We start from the raw sequence: 26,453 nt of genomic DNA, 5'->3' as shown, positions 1-26,453 counted from the left end.
TCAAAGGTGGTAATAGAGACAGATTGTCTTCCAATCCTAGGGATGGTTTCGGGATGTGCAACACCTAACCTAGCTATGCTAAGATGGATTTCTTACATCAAATCTATGAACCTGGAGATTCACCACATTTCAGGGAAGAACAATGCCATGGCAGATATGCTATTGACGGCAAGATTCGAGTGCAAAAGCGACATGATGTCTGAAGATGAGGATGTCGCTCTTGACTTCTTTAAGACGGCCCAAGCGTCTATAGATGATCGAGATGTGCGAGTACTCCACGCCTTCAACGAAAGTGAATACGAAGGGGAGTGGCTACACATTGGCAAGTTCTTAAGCTCAATGACGGTGGATAGTTCATGGTCAAAGGAGGAAGCACAGAGAGTCCGAAAGAAAGCATACAAGTACTTCCTACAAGGGGGATTCCTCTGGGGGCACCCGAAGAGAAGGATGGGGATGCCACAACGAGTGGTCATAAAGGAAGAGGACCAGACAACATTGGTGTCTGAGTTCCACGAGATTCCTTGGGCGGGCCATAGAGGAACGTGGGCAACATTCAAGAAGCTAAAGGAGAGTATTGGTGGCCGGGAATGTACAAGGATGTCGCCCATTTCGTGGGGACGTGTGAAAACTGCTAGATACACTCAAACATACGGCATAGGGACGAGTTGCACCCGACCTACCCACTCACCATACACTTCAAATGGATGGTGAATTTGGTTTTGATGCTAATGGGAGTGGGTCAAATGAAATATTTGGTGCTAGCAAGAGAAGACCTAACAAACCAGGTAGAAGGGCGAGCCTTAGCAAACAAAACGACAACGGGGGTGTGTAAATTCTTACTCGAGGATGTCATCTGCCGGTACGGATGTGTGGGAAAGATAGTGGCCAACAAAGGAGTGTTGAACGCTCATGAAGCTACAGAGCTCTTTGAATGACTTGGAGTGAAGCTCTCTCTCATGACCGCCTATAACCCGGAGGCTAATGGAAAGATAGAACACGGACACGAGCCTATCGTAAAAGCCATTGTAAGACCTTGTGATGGGCGAGTCGGGAACTGGCCTTGTTTACTACCCTATGACTTGTGGGCTGACAGAAAAACTCATAGCTCAGTTACAGGTTTCATGCTAGCTGAACTCATGTACGGACAAAAGTCGGTGATGCCCATTAAAGACACGATCGCGTCATGGGTAGCGATGTCGTAGGAAAACGAGATGAGTCGAGAAGAGCTTCTAGCAACAAGGATAAGACAACTTGAGAGAAGACCCGAAGACTTGGAGTTGGCAAAGGAGAGGTTAGAAGCGGTTAGGCTAAGTAACAAAGCTCGGTTCGACAAGACACACCGACGACGCCCTCAGAAGATCGAAGAAGGAGACTAGGTGATTGTGTATGATAGCAGTCTCCACAATCAACATAGCTCGGTGTGCAAATTCTCAAAGTGATGGTTCGGGTCGTACGTGGTAACGAGTGCAAACGATAATGCCACCTACCACCTCGCTGAACTCGATGGGACTAAGCTAGCAGTACCAATAGTAGGCCAGCGGGTCAAAATCTTCAAAAAGCGACGGGACAAGGAGCCAAACCTCGATGACCTTGACGAAGATAAAGACGAGCAAACAACAAGCCGCGGGGCCAATGAGGAGGAGGAAAGGAACTATTGACCACCCTCAGCCCGCCATTCTTGGCACATACCGGAGGATGTGCGGTTAGGTAGGGGTGGATGTCGTGTTGTCACGTGATCGAGAGTGGGAAAAACCGGCGAAAGGGGCGGGGGTCAAAATGTGCATGTCCAATGTGTGTGCACACAAAGGCAATTAATTGTGCACATGCAAACGAAAAAGGAAAAGAAAGGGTGGAACGGAGGTATAGAAGCTCGTGCAAAAAGTAAGAGAGAGGAGAGATAAAAAGTAGAGGGGAGACATGCTATGAATTTGTTGATATAGAATTATATATTATATAAGAGAGAGCTAATGGGCTAGTGGATAGTCACATTGACTTTTAGCTAGGGGTGCTTGGTTCAAATCCGGTCTTACAATGCAGCGTGATCTAAGAAATTTTATTCCTTTTTCATTGAAGCCAAAATTGGTGACCCCCCTTCTTTTTTTCCTATAAAAGGAGGTCGAGGAGGGCTCGTTTTGGGAGGAGGAGACTATCGCCATTTTTCCTTTGGAGCGCTTCATCTTCATCTTCACCACTTCTCTTCATCTCATACCCCTTCATCCCCTCATCGCCACGTGCTCGTCTTCTTCACGTTGGCACTCGAAGTGCTTGTTTACGGTGCTCATGAGCCCGAGCTTTGTTGGTTGGACGTTGCGAGCCCTGTTCGTCGTTGTGAGCCCGTGTGCTCGCCATTCGGGTGGTCGTGGTTCGTTGGGGTCGGCATTTTTGTGGTGCTCGTGTGTTCGTCTTCGTCGTGTTTGTGCTCCATGTTTGGATTTGCTCTAGTCTCTAAGGGCATTTAGTATTTATGTTTTGTTGAGCTTGTGGTTAACTACAAGTTTCCACATTGTAATCAAACCCTATTTTATAAAGGGCCCTCTTGCGTTGGAATTGAACACATATTTATTTCTTTAGCCAATATCATTTGTGTTTTTTCTTTCTTTCTTTCTTTCTTTCTTCTCATCCACTTGTACGTTCGGCCGTCTTATGACGAGGGAGTGTTTCGGGTGTGCCCATGCACCTCTCCTCCTCAAAAGACGTACGAGCATTCTTGCGTGTGTTTGTGTCTTCCTTGTACGTTTGGCCGTCCCAAAAAACATGATGCAATGTCTTAGATGCAAACCCACATGGAACACATGATCAATCAGGCACCAGTTCCCTCAATAAATCTCCTACTAGCATTGTATATTGAATCATCAACCATCGAAAATGCAATACCTTGTTCATACATTCAAGTGACCAAAACTATTTCTAGAACTTCAACAAATGAGAAGATGACAAATTACCTTCCTCCCAATACTTTTTCCCCACAGGTACCGACTCTATCTAATTCAACAAAAAGTTTCTACCCAATGCCACAGAATATGTGAAGAATGGAAGAACTTTCGTTTGCGAAGTGTCAGACCTGGATAACTTCCAACCATAATCAGATGGACCCCACTGCAGATCAGCAATTGGCCTAGAGTGTAAAACCCACATATGAGATGAGTAATTAGCAATTAATGGATTCAGATCTATAAATATCATTTTATCTAATCTAGCAATTATTTGCACTGGCAACTGCTTGGTAGAAGGCATAATTGGAGACTCCTCCTCCACTAATAACAACCTACCATTATCCAGAACTTCATAAAAATAGAATTTGCCATTTTGATGATATAAACGAGCTCCTATAAGTATATTAAATGTTGAAAACATACCATACCAACTCTAAAAATGATTGAATTGCAAAGTTGGCACTGTTACCTGATACACCGTTGACACTTGAGAGAGCATAATATTTTCCCCTCGAAATTAGACACCCTATTTCTTTTGGTCTTGCACTGAAGTCTGCAGAAAATTTACCCAATCTGCAACTGTACAGCATGAGCCACTCACTATCCATTGCAGTTCAAGATAACCTAGACTGTAAACCCAAAACACATGTAGCTTCATCAGTAAATAATGGATTCCATAACAACGGTTGACGCATGAATTGATGATAAGTTTTTGGTGGCAAGAAAACAAGTGCTTGACGAGTACTTTCCCATGCCTGGAGAATTCCATTGTAAAAACATAAAGACCCAACAGTCGACTTAGGCAACGGAAAATCAGAGTTAAAGAACCACCTAAGACTATCACGCCATTGACCACCTACCGCTGGCTTAAATTTATATAAATGACAAATCCATAACTTTTTCTATAACATGTTTAGCAAGTAATGCTTTACTTGCATAAAGGGATCAATCAAACCTAAACCTCCTTTCCGTTTAGGCTGTATAAAAACTGACCAAGCTACCTTTGCTACAATATTTTCTACAATAGCATTCCCCCAAATAAAATTCTGCACTAGGCGTTGAACTTTAAGCATTATTGACCTACAAAACAGCCATGTAGACGCTATATACCAAATGGAAGACAAAAGCACAGAATTAGCAACAACTATACATCTTGCTAGGGATAACTTTTCCTTATTCCAGTATATTAGCTTATTCCTTAATCTTAACAATTGTTAGGAAACGGGTCCCTCCGGATGGAAAGAGAAGAGCCGAGTTGATGAGGAACTCGGCCGAGGCCGATACCGAAATCATGTAAACAGCCAACTCGGAAGATTATACTTGTCAATAGTCTAAATATGCCCTTATGGGCTACACTTGTAAATAACCCAAAAGGTGTACTAGTATAAGTACTTAGGGCAATCATAATGTGATTGTCTGTCATTGTTAAAGTTACTTAGAAGGTTGTTGCCTCTGTAACTGTGTAATTGTAAGTGAGTGAGAGTGAGAGAGTATGCAACGGTGTAGCCATCTATTGATGAAGTAGAATCTCAAGGTCGTTGCCTTGGAGCTTCTAGTTGTACTCCTCCTTTTATCATAATGATTCTGTTTCTCGGGGTTTGTGGACCCCCGTGGTTTTCCCATTTAGGGTTTCCACGTTAAGATCGTGTGTCTTTGTCTCTTGTGCTATTTCTGTTTTTGTACTCTGTCTGACTGCATTCTACTTTACGTTCCCTGCACCCGAACATCCGAACAATAAGCCGGTTGTGGCCGGTCACGATTCTCAACAACAACAAGGGCGCAAGCATAACTTCTACATTTAATCCTAACCCCACTCTACATCCTAAATACCTAATGGAGTGCCCTTTAGGTATCCACGTGAATCCTAAGCTAGGTACATTAAATGGCAGATCTCCCGAAGCCACCCAAAAACTTGATGATTTATCCCAATTAATCAGTGCACCCGATGCATCTAAGAAACACCCATAGCTTTTTGGACCTACAACAAGTTAAATTGTGAGGCGTGAACATAAAGAGTTGTATCATCAACAAACTCACTGTCCACACCAACATCTACAAATGGTAACTCTAAACCTTTGATATTAACATGCTGAGAATTTAAATGTATAGAAAATGCTTTAGATACTAGTAAAAATTGAAAAGGAGCAAGTGGACATCCTTGTCTTATTGATCTTGAAATAGAGAATCGCCTACCAACATCTCCTGCAAATAAAAGAGAACTATGTGCATTATGATATAATGCTAAAACACCTCGTATCAATTTGTTTGGAAAACCCATCCTGAGCAAAATGCCCTCCATAAAATCCCAATCCACTTTGGCATAAACTTTTTCAAAATCTAGAAATAACACTGCCAAATCTTGCTTATGCAATTCAGCAAAGGCTACCATTTCCCAAAAAAGAATAATATTATAAAAAATACTCCGCTCTTGTATAAAACCAATATGAGATTCATGAATCAGTTTAGAAAGATAAGGTTGTAAACATCTAGCTATCGTTTTTGCTAATATCTTATAAATAACATTGAGCAAAGTAATTGGCCTCCAATGACAAAGCTCCTCTAACTGACCACTTGATTTGGGAATCATGTAGATTAAACCCTCATTCCATTCTTGTGGCATATTTCCATAATCTAAAATATGTTGATAAGCTTTGGTCAGTCTCTCACCTATCAAATCCCAATATTGTATATACCACTAAACCCCTAGCCCATCCAATCCAGGACAAACGTCCTTTGCTAGGGCCTTTGCTGCTTTCAAAAGGCATTCTGAAAGTTTTACAAATACTCTATGTTAAATCCTTGACCATATAATATCTCGTTTAAACAAATCATCTCCAGAAAAGGATCGAGCCGTCAACAAATTATCATAATAATTAGAGGCTATTTGACGCATCTAACTAGGATCATTGTTATAAGAGCCATCATGACATTTTAAACGGGAGATCCTAGTAGTTGAATTATGGTGATTATGCACTGCAAAGAATAGTTTATTTACTTTTATCTCCTGACTCTGCCCATTCAGAAGATATATTGTGGTAAGTAAATTCGGCGGAAACCTTTTCTAATTCCAATATCTGATTCCCTAATTGTATCACTCTAGAACTTATATAAGTCGAATATGGCCTTCTCCCTTGCAAATGCTGCAAGGACCTCAATCCCCTACGAAGTCTTCCTATTTTAGTGAAAGACGAAGTACAAAACATTATTAATTTTCATTCAAGTGAAGTAGAGAGTACACGATATTTTCTTAAGGATACGTATGAAATATTTCATTCACGTGAGATAATATTAAGACAAGTCAAGATAGATCATGTTGTATTGTTGATAATAATATGTATCTTCATGTTCTTACCAAAGGTAAATAAATATTTCTATGTCACCTCCAAAATTCAAAATTTTATCTATAGTACGTATGCTAAATTAGCTTCACGCTTTTGCAAACCTTTCATAGTCCTAAAGCACTTTGGTTTGTTTAGATGCCTATCATCTTGATCTTCTTGATGGCATTGGTGTTCATCTTATTTTTAATGTTAGTTGCCAAAAAAACATATTGGTTGTTACAACAACAGAGTAACCATTAAAGATGTAGTCATTCATGACGATTTATTTGGTAATCTCGTTTGCTAGAAAAAACCCTTGATGCTTGAGCTAAACATTTGAAACCTAAAGAAATCCAAGAAATCGAAATTAAATGGTTGGATTGAATTGTGCATGATGACACTTGGGAGGAGCACATTCTTCAATTGAAAGGCTAATATTAATTAATTAAGGATAGTATAATAGGAAATCTATTATCCTAGAACTTCGGACAAACACATAAGGACTTATGACATGTGGGAATACATGGTGGTTTTGGGAGCCTAACAATTTGGGATTTATGAAGGGGCTTAATGACTCCATTAATTAGACCACCTTGAGATCTGGTTGAGACTCTATTGGTGATGCAAAGCTTGTTTCTTTCAGATCCATTCATCTTAACTTCCAAAGTATAACATAAGGTAATATTCTTTGGTATGGGACATTACTACTATTTTATGTTTGTCTCTTGTCTTTCGCTTGGAAGTGGTTGGGTGTGGTTAAGCACAGTTAAACCACCTTTTCTTAATCTTAATATTCATTACTTATCATTGTTATTCGATCTATAATATGTAAGAGACACCACAATAACAACTATAAGAGAGCACATAGCTATATAACCTACACTTTGCCCAAACTTGGACTCATTCACACTACATAGCCCAATAATTGGGCGAAGCTTTTGGAAATATCTATCCAGGCAATATGGCCAAGGGCAAAACACCAAAAATACGGCATTTGTTTTTCGGATATTTTCAACACTAATCGTGGGCAGCCCCAACAAGCGAGGGGGTAGCTCGGAACCCTAGTGAGGGCCCTGTGTTCATTGCAAAAAACAACACTTGGACCCCCATGCAAAAACCATGTCCTAAGTTAAGTTCTAACCAAATGCATAAGTAAATATGTAATATAGCAGAATTGGGGTGCCACTCTATACATACATACATACATACATATATGTATATTATATATATATGTATATATGTATGTATACAGTATCTACATACATATATGATATATCTAAATATGTAGTCTCTAGTAACGATATCACACGTTGTTTGTTATTCATAGGTCCTTACTTCCTCTATGGTCATCAATGAACATATGCCAAACGATTGCCTCCTTTTGTGAGGATTTCATGGTAGACGGTACCTTCAAGACCTTTCAAGAGAGGAATTCAGATCTCCCCTGCATACAAGACACCATAGCTATTATGCTAGAATGCAGAAAAAAGAAGGAAGAGAAGAGCAGTTTGTCTTACGCAATCCATGTTCATGACTGTATGGTGAGCAATGGGTTGGAAAGCATAGATTCTGTGAAGAATCACCTTGTCCCTCTCTTTGTGGATTGTGGCTCCCTTGCTGCTGCTGAGCAAGCCTTCCATAGCTTACACATCAGAAGTGAGCATTCATGGACTTCACTCATCAAAGCATATACCCACGTAGAATTCTGCTCCTTACAAGCATTCACTCTCCTAGATCAAATGGAGCAAGATGGTGTCCAACCAAGTAGACACACTTTCATGCATTTGTTAAGCTTTTGTGGTAGCTTTTCTAAGCTCGAGATGGGCCAAAACATTCACTCTAAGATGATTAAGGAAGGCCATTATCATCATGATATAAATGAACTCTTTTTAACTAATGCATTAGTGGCGTTGTATGGAAAATGTGGTCTGCTAATTGATGCTCGCTCGGTATTCAACCAGGCACCCATTAGAGATATCTACCTTTGGAACACACTCATTTCATTGTATGTCGAGCAAAACATTGGTGAAGAAGCAATACTCTGCCTTAAATCCATGGAGATTGAAGGTATTTCTCTTGATGCGACGACTTTTAGACATATCTTGAAAGCTTGCGTAAGCACAGGTGACTATGCTAGAGCTAAGTTTTTCCACCACATGCTCATCGCGAAGGGATGTGAAATGGAGACATTTCTCATCGAGAGCTTAGTAGATATATACACCTCTTGGAAAGGCTTTGTAGATGCAGAGGCAGTAGTAAAAGCATTACCGGTCCCAGATGTTGAGTCATCAATCGCTTTGATGGCAGCATATTCGAAAAGTGGATTGAGCAATAGAGTATTAGATTGCAAAAAACAATTGGATTCAGACGGTCTTTTTCTGTTGAACCCAACCGTGTTTGTTTACTCCCTGAAAGCTTGTGGAGATCTCAGAGACTTAGACCATGGAACACGGCTTCATTTAGAGGTTGAGAAGTATGGATTTGGAGAACCCACTGTTGCTAGTGCTCTAATAACCATGTATTCTAAATGTGGTTCACTTATGGAGGCTCAGAAAGTCTTTGATGAGATGAATGGCCGAGATACTGTTACATGGACTATCATGCTTGTAGCATATGCTGAACATGGATTTATGCAAGAAGCATTAGGTACTCTCTGTGATATGCAAGTGGATAAGGCTAGGCTTGATTCAGTTGCATGTGTTTGTGGGTTGAAAGCATGTGCTGCTATAAAAGACATGGCAAAGGGGAGGGAAATCCATGCTGAAGTAATCAAAGAGGGGTTTGAAAGATCTCTTTTAGTTTGCAATACTTTACTGGATATGTATGCCAAAGGTGGTTTGCTAATGGAAGCTTGTGATGTGTTCAACGAGCTTTTTGTTCGAGATGTAGTGGCATGGAACACATTGATCGATGCGTATGTTGGAAATGAGCTATATGATGAAGCACTCGGTTTCTTAGAAAATATAAGAAATGAAGGCATTGCTCCCAATGAAAGCACACTCGTCAACGTCTTGAAAGCATGTTGCTATGCTGGATATAGAAATGAAGGCCAAAAGATCCACACATACATAGTAGAACTAGGGTTTGAAAGAGATGCGTTTATCGGAAGCATTTTGCTTGATATGTATTGTAGATGTGGCTACCTTATTGAAGCACAACATCTCTTTGATGCTTTTCCAGTTCGGACAGCAGTGACATGGTCTATCCTCATCTCAGGCTATACAGTAAATGGCCTTGCATCAGAAGCATTGAAGCATTCCGAACAAATGCAGTTAGAGGGAATATATGCAGATGTTGATGTCATCTTGTGCATCCTAAAAGCTTGCAGCAACATTGGATCCATCAAGAAAGGAAGAGAGGCGCATAGCTATATCATGAAAGTAGGGTTTCAGGATAACCCTATAGTAGGCGGTGCATTAGTACATCTCTATGCAAAATGTGGTCAATTATTTGAAGCAGAAGAGATATTGAGCATGTTGTCAGTTCGAGACGTTGTATCATGGAGTGGACTTATTGAAGGCTTTGTTGACCTGGGGTTGGCTGAGCATGCACTTTGCTGTTATAATAAAATGCAACTCGACGGTGTCTCTCCAAATGCCATTACGTTATTCCCCATATTAAAAGCTTGTGGTGACATAGGAGCCCTAGGGATAGGCCGAGAAATACATATGGAAGCCATGAAAGAGGAACTGGAAAGTGACATCTATGTAAACAATACTTTGATTGATATGTATGCTAAATGTGGTGCAATATTGGAAGCTTTAGACCTATTAGATGAGCAGCCTCAGCTCCGAGATGTTGTATCATGGAGTTCTGTGATATCTGGATGTGTTGATAACGGTGAAATCGATACAGCATTTTCGCTATACAAGGAAATGCAAGAAGAAGGGGTAGCTCCAAATGAGGTAACTATCATGAGCTTATTGAAAGCATATGGAAGTATAAGCGCATTGGAGGCTGGTAGAAGAATTCATGCTCAAATGAAGCTAAATTTTGAAGGTGATGCAATGTTTACAACTGCCCTCCTTGACATGTACGCTAAATGTGGGTGCATGATTGATGCCCAAGTACTGTTCAATACAATATCAAAAGTAGATATTGTGGCTTTGAATGCATTGTCAAATGGGTATGCTCGCCATGGGCAGAGTGATTTAGTTATATATTTGTTTGAAAGAATGAAGGAAGAGGGAATCAGACCTGATGAATCAACTTTTCTTAACCTACTAATTGGTTGTGATCATGATGGCTTTGTAGGTAAAGGCCAAGAGTATTTTTATTCCTTGTGTAGAGAAAATTCTTCAAGTGATAAGCACAGGGATTGCATGGTCAATGTCCTTGGCCGAGCTGGTAGACTTGAAGAAGCATCATTGTTGATGCAAGAAATGCCTTTACAAACACAGGGTATAGGCTGGATAAATCTTCTTGCCGCCAGCAGAAAATTAGGAAACCTTGAAGCTGGTAAACTGATTTTTGAGTGGGCCACAGATGTTAGCAAGATGAATTCTGCAGCCTTTGTTTTAATGGCAAATATTTATGCTGAGACCAGGGATGCAGACTAAAATATGCAACATCTATTATTTGCTTATTGGCAGCATTGCTTTGGCATTAGTAAAGTGCCCATCACTTCAAATGCTATGATGTGATGAATAATGGGAAGAAGTTGCATACAGCTCTATATTATTGCTTGTGTTGCAACATATGGCAAATCACACACATAAGGTTGATCAATTGTATAATATTGTAAACCATAAAAATGGCCACATACCATTGCAGACTATCACACAAGACCATCAAAATTGTTGCATGTGAGTCTATCCAAAGCTCAAGAAAATTTACAACTTTCATTGCATTAAATATTTAAATAAGCAATGGGAAACTCAACTACAGAAAAACATTCATGAAAAATATGTACAAAATCTGTGTTTTGGGATAACTTTTTCACATTTCACAGCAAATATTTCCATTTGAAGGACGTACTTCCATAAGACACCAAATTCAATCATTCTTCTAAGAGAACAGCTGCTCCTATGATATAGAGAACAGAGTCCATACGCATTTTCTATATTGACAACTTCAATATCTCTACCTGAGAGACATCTGGTTCTACTACGAAGGTAACATCACTATAAACATTTTTGGAAAGGAGAAGGCATGTTTAATGGCAAATCATCCTTTAGTTTATGATGTAGATCAAATAAAACAACATAACTTTGTACTATATGGAGACCTAACGATCTGATTCATTTATCCTGGTTATACAGGAAATGGTCAGCTTTGATTTCATATTACCACAGATTTCTTACCAAGAATCTTTTTAATTAATTTTCCAGCCTAAAATAGGAAGGGCACTTTTTCCAATAACCAATGATTACGTCAGAGCCTTTTGAACCTTTAGTACCATTCACTAGTAAATTAATCTCGCCCTGTAGAGTACAGCATACAGCAAGCGTACACCACTTATGATGAGACTGAAACACAAGTTTGAATATTTCCAGAGCAGATAAATGTGCCTGTGATTAGCTTTTGCCTGATCACTTCAAATTCTGGAGGCGTTGCATTGATGATCTCATCAAGTAAAGAATTTGAACTTCATAAACACTCATTGATTCTTTTTTCTAAACTTCTTTTGCGTTTATGATGAGCTTCTCAATGTACTCTTTCAATACTGGCAGCTTGTCATAAATTAAATTCCCATCTTTGTCAGCTAGGGTATCTGGTGGGAGCCCCATCTGGTCAACAACAACAAAATTTCAGCACAAACGAAAATTTAAAAAATACCCGTGCACCAAGTCACACAACACAAACTGGAATCCTTACAGATGCTAATTCTTTGATCTTTCCTTCTTTTATGCAACGCTCCCTCAGCACAATCGGATGTGGATGGGTGCAGTACTGGAAGCTTGAATACATGCGAGTATCTCTCAATCGCATTAGTACGCCATCAATCCTAAGCTGTATTAAAATTAGTATTGCATTGAAACTTGGCTCAACATTATGAATCTACTTACTACAAATAGATCATGAAACGTAGTAATATGAATGTTACCCAAAAGCGCAATAAAATAAACCAACAGCTTGGCATGACTCTCTGCATTGAAGCATATCTTGACATCAACAGATTGCTAACTTCCAAAACAAAATCTTGGGATTAAATAATCAACTTCATACCACTTTAGCTGTGAGTAGTGACACCCCATTGTCTGCAAGTTCATCTTCATAGAGAATCACCTAATAATTCACATGTTATAAAATAAATAAAGTTCACAGAAAACGGAAAAATAACTAACACAAATTTACATCGTGATTGTATCTCAAAAGTGGGTTCAAATATTCCGAGCTCAATTTACCACTGTTACATGGTTGGACAGTTGGATGAATAGTCATAATAGACCAACCGAATTTGTAAAAGTGAATGGTTGGATGAACAAGATAACTGCTCTTAGTACCCAACTTTAAGAAAGATTAGAAACTAGTGTATGTATGTATACCTCATCATAAAATAAGATGGGATCCCTTGTCCGTAATGCATCAAGATCGATGCGTTCTTCGCATTCCATCCACTCTAACCTCCTCTGAGCCCCATCTATCTGAAGAAAAAAATATTGTACTGAATCCTTGCAAGTTGCAACCCTTGAAATTACAAGTTATAAATAAGACTATCAATCAATAACACACATAAAACAATACAACAATGCAATAACATGAAATTTATATTGATATTTTCCTGATATCATCCATTGCATTTTAATTGAACAGTGAGTTGATGTGAAGCTAAACTCTATTAATAGTAATACTAAGTGACAAAATCATACACCAGTGCAAGATAAACCAGGAGTTAGAACGTAAGAACATAAAAAGGACTTTGAAAAGCGAAGGCCAAATGGGAATTATGATTTTATTAAATGAAGCGTGAACGAAAACACAGAACTTATGAATCGAGTGTTCACTCTGCGATGTTTAAGTGTCAACAACTGCAACATCATACATAACTTGATCTCAGACTAGCAGTCATCTTCCACTGTAATCAACACACAAGAGAGTCAGAAACGCACCCAACTACTCTAAATGAGTTTAAAATTTGACGTAACGCTTGTGTGAAATAATGTATATGTTGAAAATGGTAGATTGAAGCCTCATAGAACAAATCGAGGATAAGAACACTTATGTTCACATAATCTGTTTGTTTGTGCTTTGGCTTTAGCTTCAATACGGCTCGAGTGAAGTTGACGTGAAGAAGTGACAACTGACCCTTTGGCTGTGGTCACTGTATGGGGTGGTTGAAAGAACGAAAGGAAAGAAATATTAACGTCATTCACGAGGCCATAATGGCCTATGAGACTGAACAAGAAAACACATATTAAAATGCTGTCTCTTCTTTTTAGAGCAACAAACCACAATAAATATAACTAAATAGGGTAAAGAATCCATTTACTCAAGCACTTAAGATTCTGAACTTGAACTGAAACTTCAAGAGTAGCCTTCCAAGTGTTTTGGTCCAGACCGCACTTGTGTAACCTTGATTGACTTGTAGCATGAGGTGAGGAGCTACAGAATGTCATGATTGTTCTCTATTAATGAGCCATTCCACAACTTCTTTGTGTCTCTTGAGTTCTAACAAGCATGGTCCAATCCACCATTGGTCTTCATACTCATTACCTTCCACAGTGAGCCAAAGCCTTGTTTGAAAAGGTAATAGTACCTACCCCTCTTATTTCATAAACAACAACATGATGGAAAACGTAACGTTGTTCTGATTTTACTCCCTCATGGCATGATTGGCAGATACCTTCTTCAATAGATATGCATACATATCTGCCTATCTCAATCTGTAACTAAGATTAAGAAGGCCTGGGTGGCCCTATCATATTGCAGTGACATCAGAAGAACATTATGTTTTCCATCATAATGTTCTTCCGATTTCAACCTCTGATGGCACAACCGGCAGACTCCTCCTTCCATAGATATGCGTGCATATCTGCCTATCTCAACCTGTAGCTAACATTAAGAAGGCCTGAGCATCCCTATCATATTGCAGTGAAATCGGAAGAACATTATGTTTTCCATCATAACGTTCTTCTCATTTCAGCCCCTGATGGCACAACTGGCAGATTCCTTCTTCCATAGATATGCGTGCATATCTGCCTATCTCAATCTATAACTAAGATTAAGAAGGCCTGAGCAGCCCTATCATATTGCAATGAAATCGGAAGAACATTATGTTCTTCCGATTTCAACCCCTGATGGCACAACTGGCATTCCTTCTTCCATAGATATGAATGCATATCTATCAATCTCAATCCATAACTAAGGTTAAGAAGGCCTGAGTAACCCTATCACATTACAGAGCACATTAGAGAGATTGTGTATCCATATTACAAGAAATGATGAAGTACCCATCCTGTGACGTGTGTAAAAAGAGTGCCTTATAATGGCCCATTTTCCTATCAATAGATATTGTGGGACTGATCCATGTTCTTCCATTTTGCAAATTTAATCATAGCATATTGTAGACCTTCCCCGGAGCAAATCAAAATGCTTCAATGTAATGTAGGAGCTTTGGGCTAAGAAAGTGCCACACTACAATCACCTGTACACATTTAACTGTGAAACATACGTCCACATGCCAACGGACCTTCAATAGAAGTCTGATCCAACATTGAGGAAATGCATTTTCCATTTCTTTGGACCCAAATGCCAAGTTTAGGTATCGATTACAGAATCCAGCAACAGGACTGTGATCAAGAGCAATAATTTAGTCTCTAAGAGGAGAATATGCTTTAGCGCTCAACCAAGGAGCACAAAACTCCAAGGGTGAAGTTCGTCAACCAGCCAAGAAAAACCGGAACTTTCTACTTCAGGTGTGAGTCTGTTCAAGTCTTATACCATGTTCAAGTATGGACATTGTATTGAAATGGGGGTAGTGCATTGATACTTATACCATGTGGCTGACACCATTCTTGCATTTCCACGAGTTGACTTACCTCTGTGTTCAGCAAGTTGTTATTATGACATAAGTGCCAAATGTTGCACACCTTTGCTTAGGGAACACCAAATCTCCATTGGAAACGGATCACTGATAGGAATGATACCTCGGTCACTATTGGGGCTACTCTTATACCCCTCCAAATTATATCATGGGGAACTGATGCTTTGCTCCTTATCCTGAAGGAAAACATTGAGACTAAATATTTCAACAAATTCTCAGTTATATGCCCTATGAAGGTTCAGTCCCCATAATTTCTACACCATAAAGAAGTGTTGGTGTCACAAGTTTATCAAATAACCATAATTTAGTTTGTGGTTCTTGAAGTAATATATGTGCACATTCTTTGAAGTGCACCAAGGGTTGCATATTCACGAGAAAGTCAAGCATGTGCAGCTCTTGTAGGAAAAAAACGATATATTAATGTCTTTCAAGTGTTGGAGGGTGGCAGCTCCAGACCTGCACTCTCTTTCATATTTATTATCTCTGTACTACATTCTCTCTTTTCTCAGATTCTTCTCTCTCTAGAATCTGCAACTCTTTAAATGCCTTCTCTCTCTAGAATCTGCAATGCTTTAAATGCCTTTTCTCTCTTCTACCTTTTCCAAGATATTCCTAGTTTTTTGTACCTGTTTGGTAGTACAAGAGTCACTTAAACTACCAAACAGCCATTTCACCCACATTCCCCAATTTTGTATAAATAGGCTATACCAGCCTCTTTTGTATAAGTTTTCATTTTCTTTTTTGCTACTTAAAACAAGCTCTATTCCTTGGCTGTGTCTCTACTCTTTGCAACCATTTTTTCTACTGCTGTCTAACAGCCTTCTCACAGCTTGGCTGTGCCTATTTTGTTTTAAGTCTTCCGCTGCTGTTATTAACAGCTTTTCTCACATGGTATCAGAGCAGTGAGGTCTCCATATCCTCAGCCTGATTTTTTTTTGCCAAAGAGCACACAGACCTACCTTCTTTTATCCCTCCCTCCCAACCCTACAGAGGAGGCTCTTCTGTTTTCTTTTCCCCTTATCTGAGCCTCACCTAGCATCTAGGGAGAAGTAGAAAGACCCTGAGTATCTACTTACAACTGCTGTAAATTGTCCAGCTGTAGCTCAAGAGGAGGATATCCATGGCCTCACATGCCACCATTGTTTCATCAACCATTCCCCAACTCCCCAAAGAATCCATCTTGGATGGGAACAATTACTTGGATTGGGAGCTACAAATAAAGACCTTGCTACAATACCATCGTTTATGGAATGTAGTCAATGGTAGTGACAAGAAACCACCAGTAACTTCATCCTCTTCAACCAAATCAGTTGCTGGCTCATCTAACGCTGAGATTGAAGCTTGGCTAGATAAGGATTCTCGTGCTCATGCTTTCCTCATGTTTAATATTAAACCGAGCATCGCTCGTCAATTTCAAGATAAAGATGACGAGACAGCCAATGTACTATGGACAGCCATCAAAAGGAGGTATCATCGAGCTAATCATGCTCAAATGATAGCTATTGAAAGCCAACTAGCAAATCTCAAGATTCATGACACTCCCAGCATCATGGATCAAATAACGGAATTTGTCACTCTCCAAAAGGAACTAGTTTCTTTGGGAAGCAAGTCCATTGAAGTTGAGTTTGTGCATCGTCTAATGATAAAGTTGCCTGAGTCATTCTCAGCCTTTTGTGACACCATTTCTCTTCTTCCCAACACACCTGACATGAATACATTTCTTGGTATGCTACAAGATAGGGCAACAAGGAAGAAAAGTGCTCAAACTTCCAATGAGACGCTTCTACATGCGACAAGTAAAGGCAAGTGGAAGCAAAATGGTAACTCCTACAACAAACCCAATCCAAGACCGCCAAACAACCCAGCTTACAAGGAGCTCACTTGTCATTATTGTGGCTACAAAGGTCACATTCAGCCAGATTGTCGGAAAAAGAAAATGGACAATGCTAAGAACTCTTCTTCTACCAGAAATCAACCTACACCGAAATCCAACTCGGCCCACTCAGCCAAAGAAACAGTTTTCCTTGGCATTGAGGAACATACTTCACATTTGGCTGGACCAACTACTTCAACCATCGATGAGTGGTTAGTAGATAGTGGTGCCACTTCACACATGACCTATGACAAATCCATTTTGCATGATGTGAAGCCTAGCTCTTCCCAAATCTCTATAGGAGATGCCTCAAGCATTGAGGCTTCATGTGTGGGTAATGTGATTCTTGACAATTCTTCAAGTGAAGAACCTGTCGTTCTTCAAGATGTGCTACATGTGCCTCGCATCTCTACCAACCTACTTTCGGTTTACAAAATCACCAAGCAAGGTTATGGAGTCTACTTTGATAGCTCAGTTTTGGAAGTGATTGACACCAACAGCCTACAAATTGTAGCTAGTGGCACACAAGAAGGGGGTTTATATCGCCTAAAAAGCTCCCATAGCCCCTTGGAAAACTCCAAATCTCATCTTCTTCATCTTCTTCAAGGCTCTCATGCCTTGGTGGCACAAGAAGATCCCACGTTGTGGCATGCTAGGTTTGGTCATCTCAACTATGATTCTCTTCAAAAGCTCTCCTCCTCCCAACTAGTTGAGGGTCTTCCTATTTTCAAATCTCCCAATACCCCATGTGTTGCTTGTCTTCATGGCAAGCAACATCGAGAGCCTTTCCCTCATGAAGCCACTCACCGAGCAACATCTATCTTGGAGTTAGTGCACATGGATCTTTGTGGTCCCATGAAAACCACTACTCTTAGTGGTGCACGCTACTTCATGCTTATAATTGATGACTTCTCCCGCAAGGTTTGGGTTTATTTTCTTGTAGAAAAATCCCAAGCCTTCGCAAAATTTCAAGAATGGGTAGCTCTCGTGGAGAACGAGACATCGAAGAAAGTTCGAAAGATCAGGTCGGACAATGGTGGAGAGTTTATCTCCAAAGCTTTCCACCATTTCTGCTCTCAACGAGGCATTGCTCGCCAATTTTCTACACCCAATACTCCTCAACAAAATGGAGTCGTGGAAAGGAAGAACCGGACAGTCCAAGAGATGGCTTGTACGATGCTATCTCAATCTAATCTTCCTCTCTCGTTTTGGGGTGAAGCTGTCAACACAGCAGTCTACATCATCAACTGCTGCCCAACAAAAGCAGTTGCTAGAATGACGCCTGAAGAAGCATTTACAGGTGTAAAGCCCTCAGTATCTCATTTTAAAGTCTTTGGTTGTGATGCTTATGTTCACATTTCAGATCATAAAAGGACGAAATTTGAGTCCAAAACCAAGAAATGCAAATTTCTTGATTACAGCACACAATCTAACGCATACAGGTTATGGGATTTAGAGTCAAAGTCCCTAGTCATATCTAGGGACGTTCATTTTGTGGAGTCTCAGCCGGATGACTCTAGGATTTTACCTGAGTTCATGGTTGAAATCCAAGCTCCTCCGGAATCTCCTATTTTAGACGAAGATGTCTCATCTTCAAGCCCCCCATCTCCTCCTACTCAATCTCTAACTTCGCCAACAATTCAAACCTCTCCCTCAACTCCACTTGTTTCCACTCCCTCTACAAACCAGCTTCCACCACTTCCCAAGTGGCTTCAAGCCACCATTCGTGATTCTCATCTCTCCGATGCTGAACTTCATGAGTATACATCTAGTTCTCGAACACGTAAGTCACAATGGCCTCTTCACTCATGCAACTTTGCCTTATTGTGCACTGTTGTGCAATCAAAAGAACCCACAACAGCAAAAGAGGCCCTTGTTCTTCCAAAGTGGAAAGCAGCAATGGAAGTTGAACTTGATTCCATTGAGCGGAATCATACATGGGAGCTAGTCCCACGGCCTCCACATCGACAAGTCATTGGATTGAAATGGATTTTCAAGACCAAACGTGCCTTGTACTTTGGATAAGCACAAGGCACGTTTAGTGGCAAAAGGCTACTCACATGTTGAAGGAGTGGATTATGAGGAAACTTTTGCTCCAACAGCAAGGTATACATCTATCCGATGTGCACTTGCACTTGCTGCTCACAACAAATGGACCATTTTTCAAATGGATGTCAAGTCAGCCTTCCTTAACGGTGACTTGAAAGAGGAGGTTTATGTTGAACAGCCTCTAGGTTTCGAGATTTTAGAGCAGAAAAAAAAACATGGTCTACAGGTTACACAAAGCCTTGTATGGCTTAAAGCAAGCTCCCAAAGCTTGGCATGACAAAATTGATAGCTTCTTTCTCTCTCTTGGGTTTCAGAACTGTTATGTTGACAACAATCTCTCTCTCTCTCTCTCTCTCTCTCTCTCTCTCTCTCTCTCTCTCTCTCTCTCTCTCTCTCTCTGTATATATATATATATATATTTCCCGCTTCCAAGGCATGCCATTAATCAACTCCTCGGTCGACTCAATGTTTGATGGCCGTTCTGGAGCTAAGAGGAGGTGTTGGAGGGTGGCAGCTCCAGACCTGCACTCTCTTTCATATTTATTATCTCTGTACTACATTCTCTCTTTTCTCAGATTCTTCTCTCTCTAGAATCTGCAACTCTTTAAATGCCTTCTCTCTCTAGAATCTGCAATGCTTTAAATGCCTTTTCTCTCTTCTACCTTTTCCAAGATATTCCTAGTTTTTTGTACCTGTTTGGTAGTACAAGAGTCACTTAAACTACCAAACAGCCATTTCACCCACATTCCCCAATTTTGTATAAATAGGCTATACCAGCCTCTTTTGTATAAGTTTTCATTTTCTTTTTTGCTACTTAAAACAAGCTCTATTCCTTGGCTTTTTCTACTGCTGTCTAACAGCCTTCTCACAGCTTGGCTGTGCCTATTTTGTTTTAAGTCTTCCGCTGCTGTTATTAACAGCTTTTCTCACATCAAGAGGCCGACATGGCCTATAAGACCAAACAAGAGAATATATCTTAACTGTTATATCATCTTTGAGAACAAAACCCAAAATAAACGTTACTGAGTAAACAAACTAAATAAGATAAAAAGTGACTAGCGAATCTTGTTATCAGTACATGTAAGATTCTCAAGTCAGATTGTAATTATTTTTTGAAAGATCTCGACCTATCGGTACATGTAAGATTCTCAAATCAGATTGTAATTCTTTTTTGAAATATCTCTAACATAGGTCGATCTAGAATGGAGAGGTCTCCAAAGCAAGGGAAGCACTTGCAATGGCTGGAGATAATGGTCTTTATCTGTCAATGACAAGGGTTCTGAAGTCCTATGTGCACAGGAAATTGCTATTGCCCGATCTATTGTAACCCCTGCTATGTCGTGGTCAGAAGCCCATTTGTAAAGTCGTTGATTGACTTGTAGCAATAAATTTTAGACCCTGAAGATGAAGATCAATTACAGCCACCTACACATGAACAAATAGCTGCTGAAAATAGCAAGACAATATTCCATTAGATTTCGAACCATTTCCAGATAATGTAGATCATTGGGTTAGGAGATCAACACGGTTGCGGTGTCCAACCCAAAGGTATGATCCATCTCTTCATCAAATTCTTTTTAACAGATAAAGGGGAGCCCCTCACAGTTAAAGAGGCTAGGATATGTGAGCATTCTAACAAGTGGGAACTTGCTATCCAAGAGGAGATCAAAGCACTCCATGAGAATAACACATGGGATCTTATAGAGCTACCCAACAAGTGGATCTACAAGGTAAAGTCTCTAGAAGGTAAACCCAAGTGTATGGCTTGTTTACAAGCCAAAGGGTACAAACAAGTACAAGGAATTAATTTTCAAGAGGTTTTTGCTCTAGTAATCCAATGACTATATTTAGCACACTTTTCGCTATTTCAGCCTTTCTGGATTTGGAGTTAGAACAAATGGATGAAAAGACGGTTTTCCTTCATGGAAACCTGGATGAGGAGCTTTATATGTTGCAGCCTGAAGGGTTCATGATTCCAGGAAATGATTTAGTTTGTAAACTTCGACACAGCCTCGATGGGCTGAAACAATCCCCACATCTATAGTATAAGAAATTTGAATCTTTCATGCTCTCAAATGGCTTCACTCAAAGTAAGGCAGATCCTTGTCTCTATATGACAAAGGAAGCTAGTGGCAGTTCTAATATTTTGGTTTTATATGTCGATGACATGCTTATTGCAAGAAAGCATGAAACAACATAACAGGAATTAAAATGCAAACTCAAGTCTGCATTTTCACCAAAGATCTCGGAATTTATAAAGTTTCTGCATCAATTTGAAGCTCCTGTCAACATTTCAGATGATAAGATTTCGTTTTGTTCATTTATAAAGTAAACGTCGAAGCTTTCAGTTGTGAGGTGATGATGATGAGATGGCAGCTTGCCCTTCGAAAGGTGATTTTCCTTTCTTTGGCAAGTGAGCACTTAGCTGGTCATCATCTTTGGCAAGTGAGAACTTGGTTTTAAGATGATGATGATTTCCTTTCTTTGGCAAGTGAGCAGTTGAAAAGTGAGCACTAAATCTCATAGTTTGTTGACACTTAATCAGATTTGGAACTTATGGAAGTGAAAAGGAAGGTCATCGAGATGACGTCTTGAAGATCTTTAAGACTACGGACAACGCTGATTGGACTGTAGCCAAATATAAAGAAAGACTGAATGGGTATGTAGGGGAGCTGATTTTGAGGAATAAGTTGCTCCAGCTGCACGGCTCAGATCTATTCGGCTTATGTTGGCAGTGTCTATGGCATGGAAGTGGCCAATATGCCAAATGGATATGAAGCCATCTTTTCTGAATGGATATTCTCGAGGAACACAAATTCTGGAGAAATCAACAGTATTCTGAGCTGCCTGATTCAGAAAGAAGGATATCGCAGTTGCAGAAAGCTTTATATGGGTTGAAGCAAGCACCAATAGTTAGGTACGAGTTAATAATGGATTCCTCATTGATGGCAGATTTAAGGGATGACTAACAAATCCTGCCTTCTATATCAAAACAGAAGGTGTGTATATGATAGTACTTGTGATGTACGTGGCCATGTTGTTCCTAACTGGGAGCACTGAAGGTCATCTTGGTTGTATCAAGTGGAAGCTGAGGTTCCCAGTTCAAGCTCACAGACCTGGGGTTAATGCCATCCTATTTGGGACTAAAGGTTTACCTGTAGATCCCATGCCAATGCATGGAGGAATAAGTCTCCTTCGAATTTGATGTACATAGAAGTGCACAAGCGTAAATGTATTGGGAGGTGAGAGTAAATTAGGTTAGTTCGTTAAGAAGGTTTTGACTAACACTAGGCATATTTGCTTTAAAAACTTTACTAGTTCCCTTATGTAAACTAGGAATGTACCTAGAGAGGATCTTTCCTGACAATTATCTCAATATGTTAGCATTGCTTCTTGTTGTTCTGCTAGTCAGAAAGGATTAAAGAAATTTTCTCGACTTATCAATTGACATTACCAATCTTATGTGATAACAAGAAAAGACTAGGGTAAAAAAATTATTAACGATGAAAATTTTTGTCTGAAGTCTCTAACAAGGTCTTCAACTTTCTTAGCAAATTATAACTATTAAAAAAACGCCCCATTTAAGCACATTAATCTGAAGTCAAGCATTGTGCATTTCGTCCTTGTCCTAAACATTGGCACATGTAGATCTCATGTTAAACGCTTACTTTATATTTTCCATTTATATGTCTTCACTAAAACACGATATTGTTAAAAACTGTGAAAACATCATTTTTTCCTTTTGATGATAATAAAGATAAGCTCTTTCTTCAAGAGAAAATAAAGAACCTTTTGTTCTTCATCGCACTCAATGATTGCGCTACCGCTGTAAGCCGTTGTGAATGTGTAATCGTAATTCAATACAATCTCTTGACTCGGTTTGCTGATTCCAGCAAGATATAAAAACTGAATCAAATTCATAAACCTCTAGAACTGAAACTTTAAGACTAGAATTATATCAAGATATGAATAAAGATGCAAACAGACCTTCTATTTTTCCATTTAGCGGCGGCAGGAACCTCGACAGGTGGCAATGCCTCCTTTTTCCATTCATGAAGGGCATCGAAGGCATTGAAATGAATATGAATACCCGAGGCTTTGTGAATAAGCTCTAATGAGCTGTCACCAAACACCATTTCAGGAAGGTGTGTTGTACCAAGCATCTTCTCCCATCTGCAGGTAAGTTGGATTAGACAAAATCACTATCGTTTGAGATACTTACACCGCTATACTTTTGAGAATGCTCATGTTAGATCTAAGCATCTCGGCGTTAATAGTCTTTTTCAAGGAAAAAGACAAAACGGATTACACAACTGCAAATATCCACCGCTGATAACAGCGGAATGACATCAAATATTTGTTAAAGGCTGAACCTGATACTTTCCAATATGTATTGCCTACTTCATGAATCCTTCTCGAAATGGAGAACATGTGTCTGTAACAAGGCCAAACATGATGATGGATGCATGCAAAACATACAATTTCATATGTTTTCTACTGAGATTTGTTTTCGTAAAAAGTTTTCAGCCTAAACGCTAGTCTTCTCCTCAGAAAATAACTGGCTTTTCTCAAATTTTGAATAGAATTTCAGTAGTTTGTCCATTGACAACAAAAAGAAATGATAATGTGGAAACTTTTTGCAATCTTCTAGAAAGAAACGTAGATTTTCTTGTTTAAACTCTAAAAATAAGCATGTAATTCCCAATGTAAACAGGAAGTACAACCCTAAATCAGCCATGGTTTTTATGTTTTCTTGTTTGATGATGTGTGTTTGAAACCTAGGGCTAGCCTCAATGCTTGGGCATGGTTTTCTATGCATTCTTTTATAATAAGTGTTCAACAGAGCAAATATAATGAATCAGGCATGGTTCTTCATGCTTTCTTGAGCTCATTATCGGTTCAAACCCTAACAGAAGAACCAAATCACATGAGCTTTTAGTTTGATTTATGCTTTTTTCTCGGCATGAAAACTCTCATAAAATTTAGTTCATGAAATTCCAATCACTTAGTGGGAGTATATTGCCTTAAACTTCAGGAGGTTGAGAAATATATTCCTCCGCTTGCACCTCCAGCAGCACTACTTTCAGTTGCAGTCACAATATTAACAACGAATGCCTGCACAGGCTCGTCATGAAAGTATACATATACAAAATTATAGCATGCACATAACATGATATATTTTCCCTAATTCATGTACCAACAAACGCACATACTATAGACTATCTGATGAAGAGTAATTATTTGGACTGTATTCAGTAGCTCGACATTAGGTCCTGAGACTATCAACTGCTCTTGACTTAAAAGGGTAGATTGACTACTGTAAGCAATAATAGAATATATAAAACATATTCCTACATCTAAACTAGTCTGGCTCATGAGGAAGATAAAGAAAGACAATTTGTATATCTCATATCATTTACGTTGCAAATATATACATATACATATATATATAACATTGGTTGCCATTACTATAGAATCAGCTGTTGGCAATCAACAGGAAGCGATACTCTCAGGCCCCATGGCAAGCTGAACAATGGTCACATAATTACAATCTCTTTCTCCCTCCCTTTCTCAGCTAATATTTTGTCATTGCACATGTTATGAGATAAACTAGACAAAATATGCTATTTGTTCTTATTCATGCGCTCTCCGTTGCTATGTATATATATGATCTTGAAAATCCCTTGAATACATTAATTGTTAGTAAATGTGATTGAAACTAAAAGTCCTAGATTGATATATTTGGTGTTGACAATCCAGGTCAAAGACTAGTGATTGATACATGTGAGTGTTGTTGAATGAATCTATGTGTATATACCATCACCAGACGTGATTGAACCTGAATCTGAACCTACTGGAGATATCAAAAGACGACATCATACTATCCATAAGGCATCAGAGTTTCGTGAGTTTTTTGTATCGCTTGTTATTATAACGTTTCTTCTTCTTCATGATAGGTTACTATATGTTTCAAACCCTAGGAAGAATGATTAGAGAGAGGGAGAGAGGGAGGGAGAGAAGGAGGGAGATTTTACTGTTCTCTCGCGTGCATTTTTAAGATGGAATGCTTCTTCGTTGTGATCTTCCATCCACAAGCTTCGATTCCATGGACATGGCCTTTCTGGTCGTGTCCGCCTCTGATGGTGGTGGCGGCGATGATATGAGCTCCGATTCGTCGCAAAGCTTCTTGCTTCTCCTTCTCCTCTTCGTCCTCCATCTCCTGTGTGGGGAGGAGCTCTCGATTATATTTATGACGTACACCTCCTCCTCCTCCTCCTCCTCCTCCTCCTCCTGCAGTTGTAGTAGCAGCAGATCACATTGACGACCATTCCATGTTAAGTCAAGGATATAGTATGTATACGTCGCCCCACAACACAAATTTAGAATACATACATAGAATGCGAGACAGCTAACGACCTGTCTATGTCTATTAGCTACCAAATCATAAATAGAGAAGAGGGCTCTTTGCGGCCCAGAGACGGTGTCGGTCGCTCAATAGAGGACGCGTGCGATCTGCACCGTTCGATTTGAGGAGAAAAAAAACACGCGCGATAAAAAAAGTTGTCAGAGGTCGCCCAACCTATTTTAATTAGGTCTCCCGACTACCTATTTTGGTCGCCCAACCTACCAACTGTTACGTGGTCACCCAACCTATTAGCCAACTTTGGTTGCCCAACCTATTTTAATTAGGTCGCCCAACCTAATGTATACAATATAAATATGAGAAACTTGTCATTTTCCTCATTTTTCAAACGAGATTTTCAGGGTTTTTTACCGGGAAAGATTTTCGGCCAGGTATGACCTATCATTTTCTCTCATTCGCCACATCTACCTTCGCCCCCATTTACACCAAAGGTAAGTATTTTACTTGTTTCTACTTTTTCTACAAAAAAGTTTGGGTGTAAATCATTATTCTCATGTTGAGGGTTTAGAAAAATGTAATGTTTTTTCTTGAACATTTATTTTAGAAAATGTTTAGGGTTTTGCATGATAATGGATTGTTGATTATTGATATTTGATTATTTGGGGTTTGGTATATATATGGTTACTAGGTTTTTTGGCGTAAATGCCATTTTTCATGTCACAAGTTTAGGGTTCAGGAAAATGTTAGGGTTTTTCTTGATGGTTGATTATTGATTATTTAGGGTTTTACTTGAGTTGTGATTAAATTTCTTGGTGTAAATCATGTTTATCATGTCGAGGGTTTAGGGTTCCAGAAAATATTTGCGGTTTTGGTGGATTTCTATATGATTTCTTTTTGCTTGAAATAGGGTTTAGTGTTTGCTTGACCT

The 26,453-nt window shown here is 39.4% G+C and overlaps 2 protein-coding genes across 2 annotated transcripts; one reads left to right on the top strand and one right to left on the bottom strand.

Annotated features, from left to right (window-relative positions):
* The first annotated feature begins 7,791 nt into the window (after positions 1 to 7,791).
* On the top strand, positions 7,792 to 10,812 carry LOC147860169 (pentatricopeptide repeat-containing protein At5g39350-like). The gene has a single exon (XM_087324082.1). It carries the CDS (start codon positions 7,792 to 7,794, stop codon positions 10,810 to 10,812), a length of 3,021 nt encoding a protein of 1,006 aa, XP_087180208.1.
* A 595-nt stretch (positions 10,813 to 11,407) lies between these two features.
* Positions 11,408 to 25,400, bottom strand: LOC147860168 (TIP41-like family protein). Its single transcript, XM_087324142.1, has 8 exons — positions 25,197 to 25,400; positions 23,149 to 23,334; positions 22,951 to 23,044; positions 12,742 to 12,840; positions 12,422 to 12,481; positions 12,300 to 12,341; positions 12,071 to 12,205; positions 11,408 to 11,982 (listed from the first exon to the last, which is right to left on the bottom strand). Exons 1-8 carry the CDS (start codon positions 25,376 to 25,378, stop codon positions 11,869 to 11,871), a joined length of 912 nt encoding a protein of 303 aa, XP_087180268.1. The 5' UTR covers positions 25,379 to 25,400; the 3' UTR covers positions 11,408 to 11,868.
* Between the last annotated feature and the right edge of the window lie 1,053 nt (positions 25,401 to 26,453).

The sequence above is a fragment of the Azolla caroliniana genome, unplaced genomic scaffold (genome assembly GCF_043228905.1).
Source record: "Azolla caroliniana isolate FFs.n. ecotype wild unplaced genomic scaffold, voAzoCaro1.0.p SCAF_9, whole genome shotgun sequence".
NCBI lineage: Eukaryota > Viridiplantae > Streptophyta > Polypodiopsida > Salviniales > Salviniaceae > Azolla > Azolla caroliniana.
This window is presented reverse-complemented; position numbering and strand designations above follow the sequence as displayed.

Excerpts from the sequence above, each read along its gene's own strand:
- LOC147860169 (XM_087324082.1), top strand. The coding sequence starts at position 7,792 with ATGGTGAGCAATGGGTTGGAAAGCATAGATTCTGTGAAGAATCACCTT.
- LOC147860168 (XM_087324142.1), bottom strand. The coding sequence starts at position 25,378 with ATGGAGGACGAAGAGGAGAAGGAGAAGCAAGAAGCTTTGCGACGAATC. Across the intron at positions 12,342-12,421 it reads CACTACTCACAGCTAAAGTG|AGAGTCATGCCAAGCTGTTG; the intron begins GTATGAAGTTGA and ends GCTTCAATGCAG. Across the intron at positions 12,206-12,299 it reads TTATTTTATTGCGCTTTTGG|CTTAGGATTGATGGCGTACT; the intron begins GTAACATTCATA and ends ATTTTAATACAG.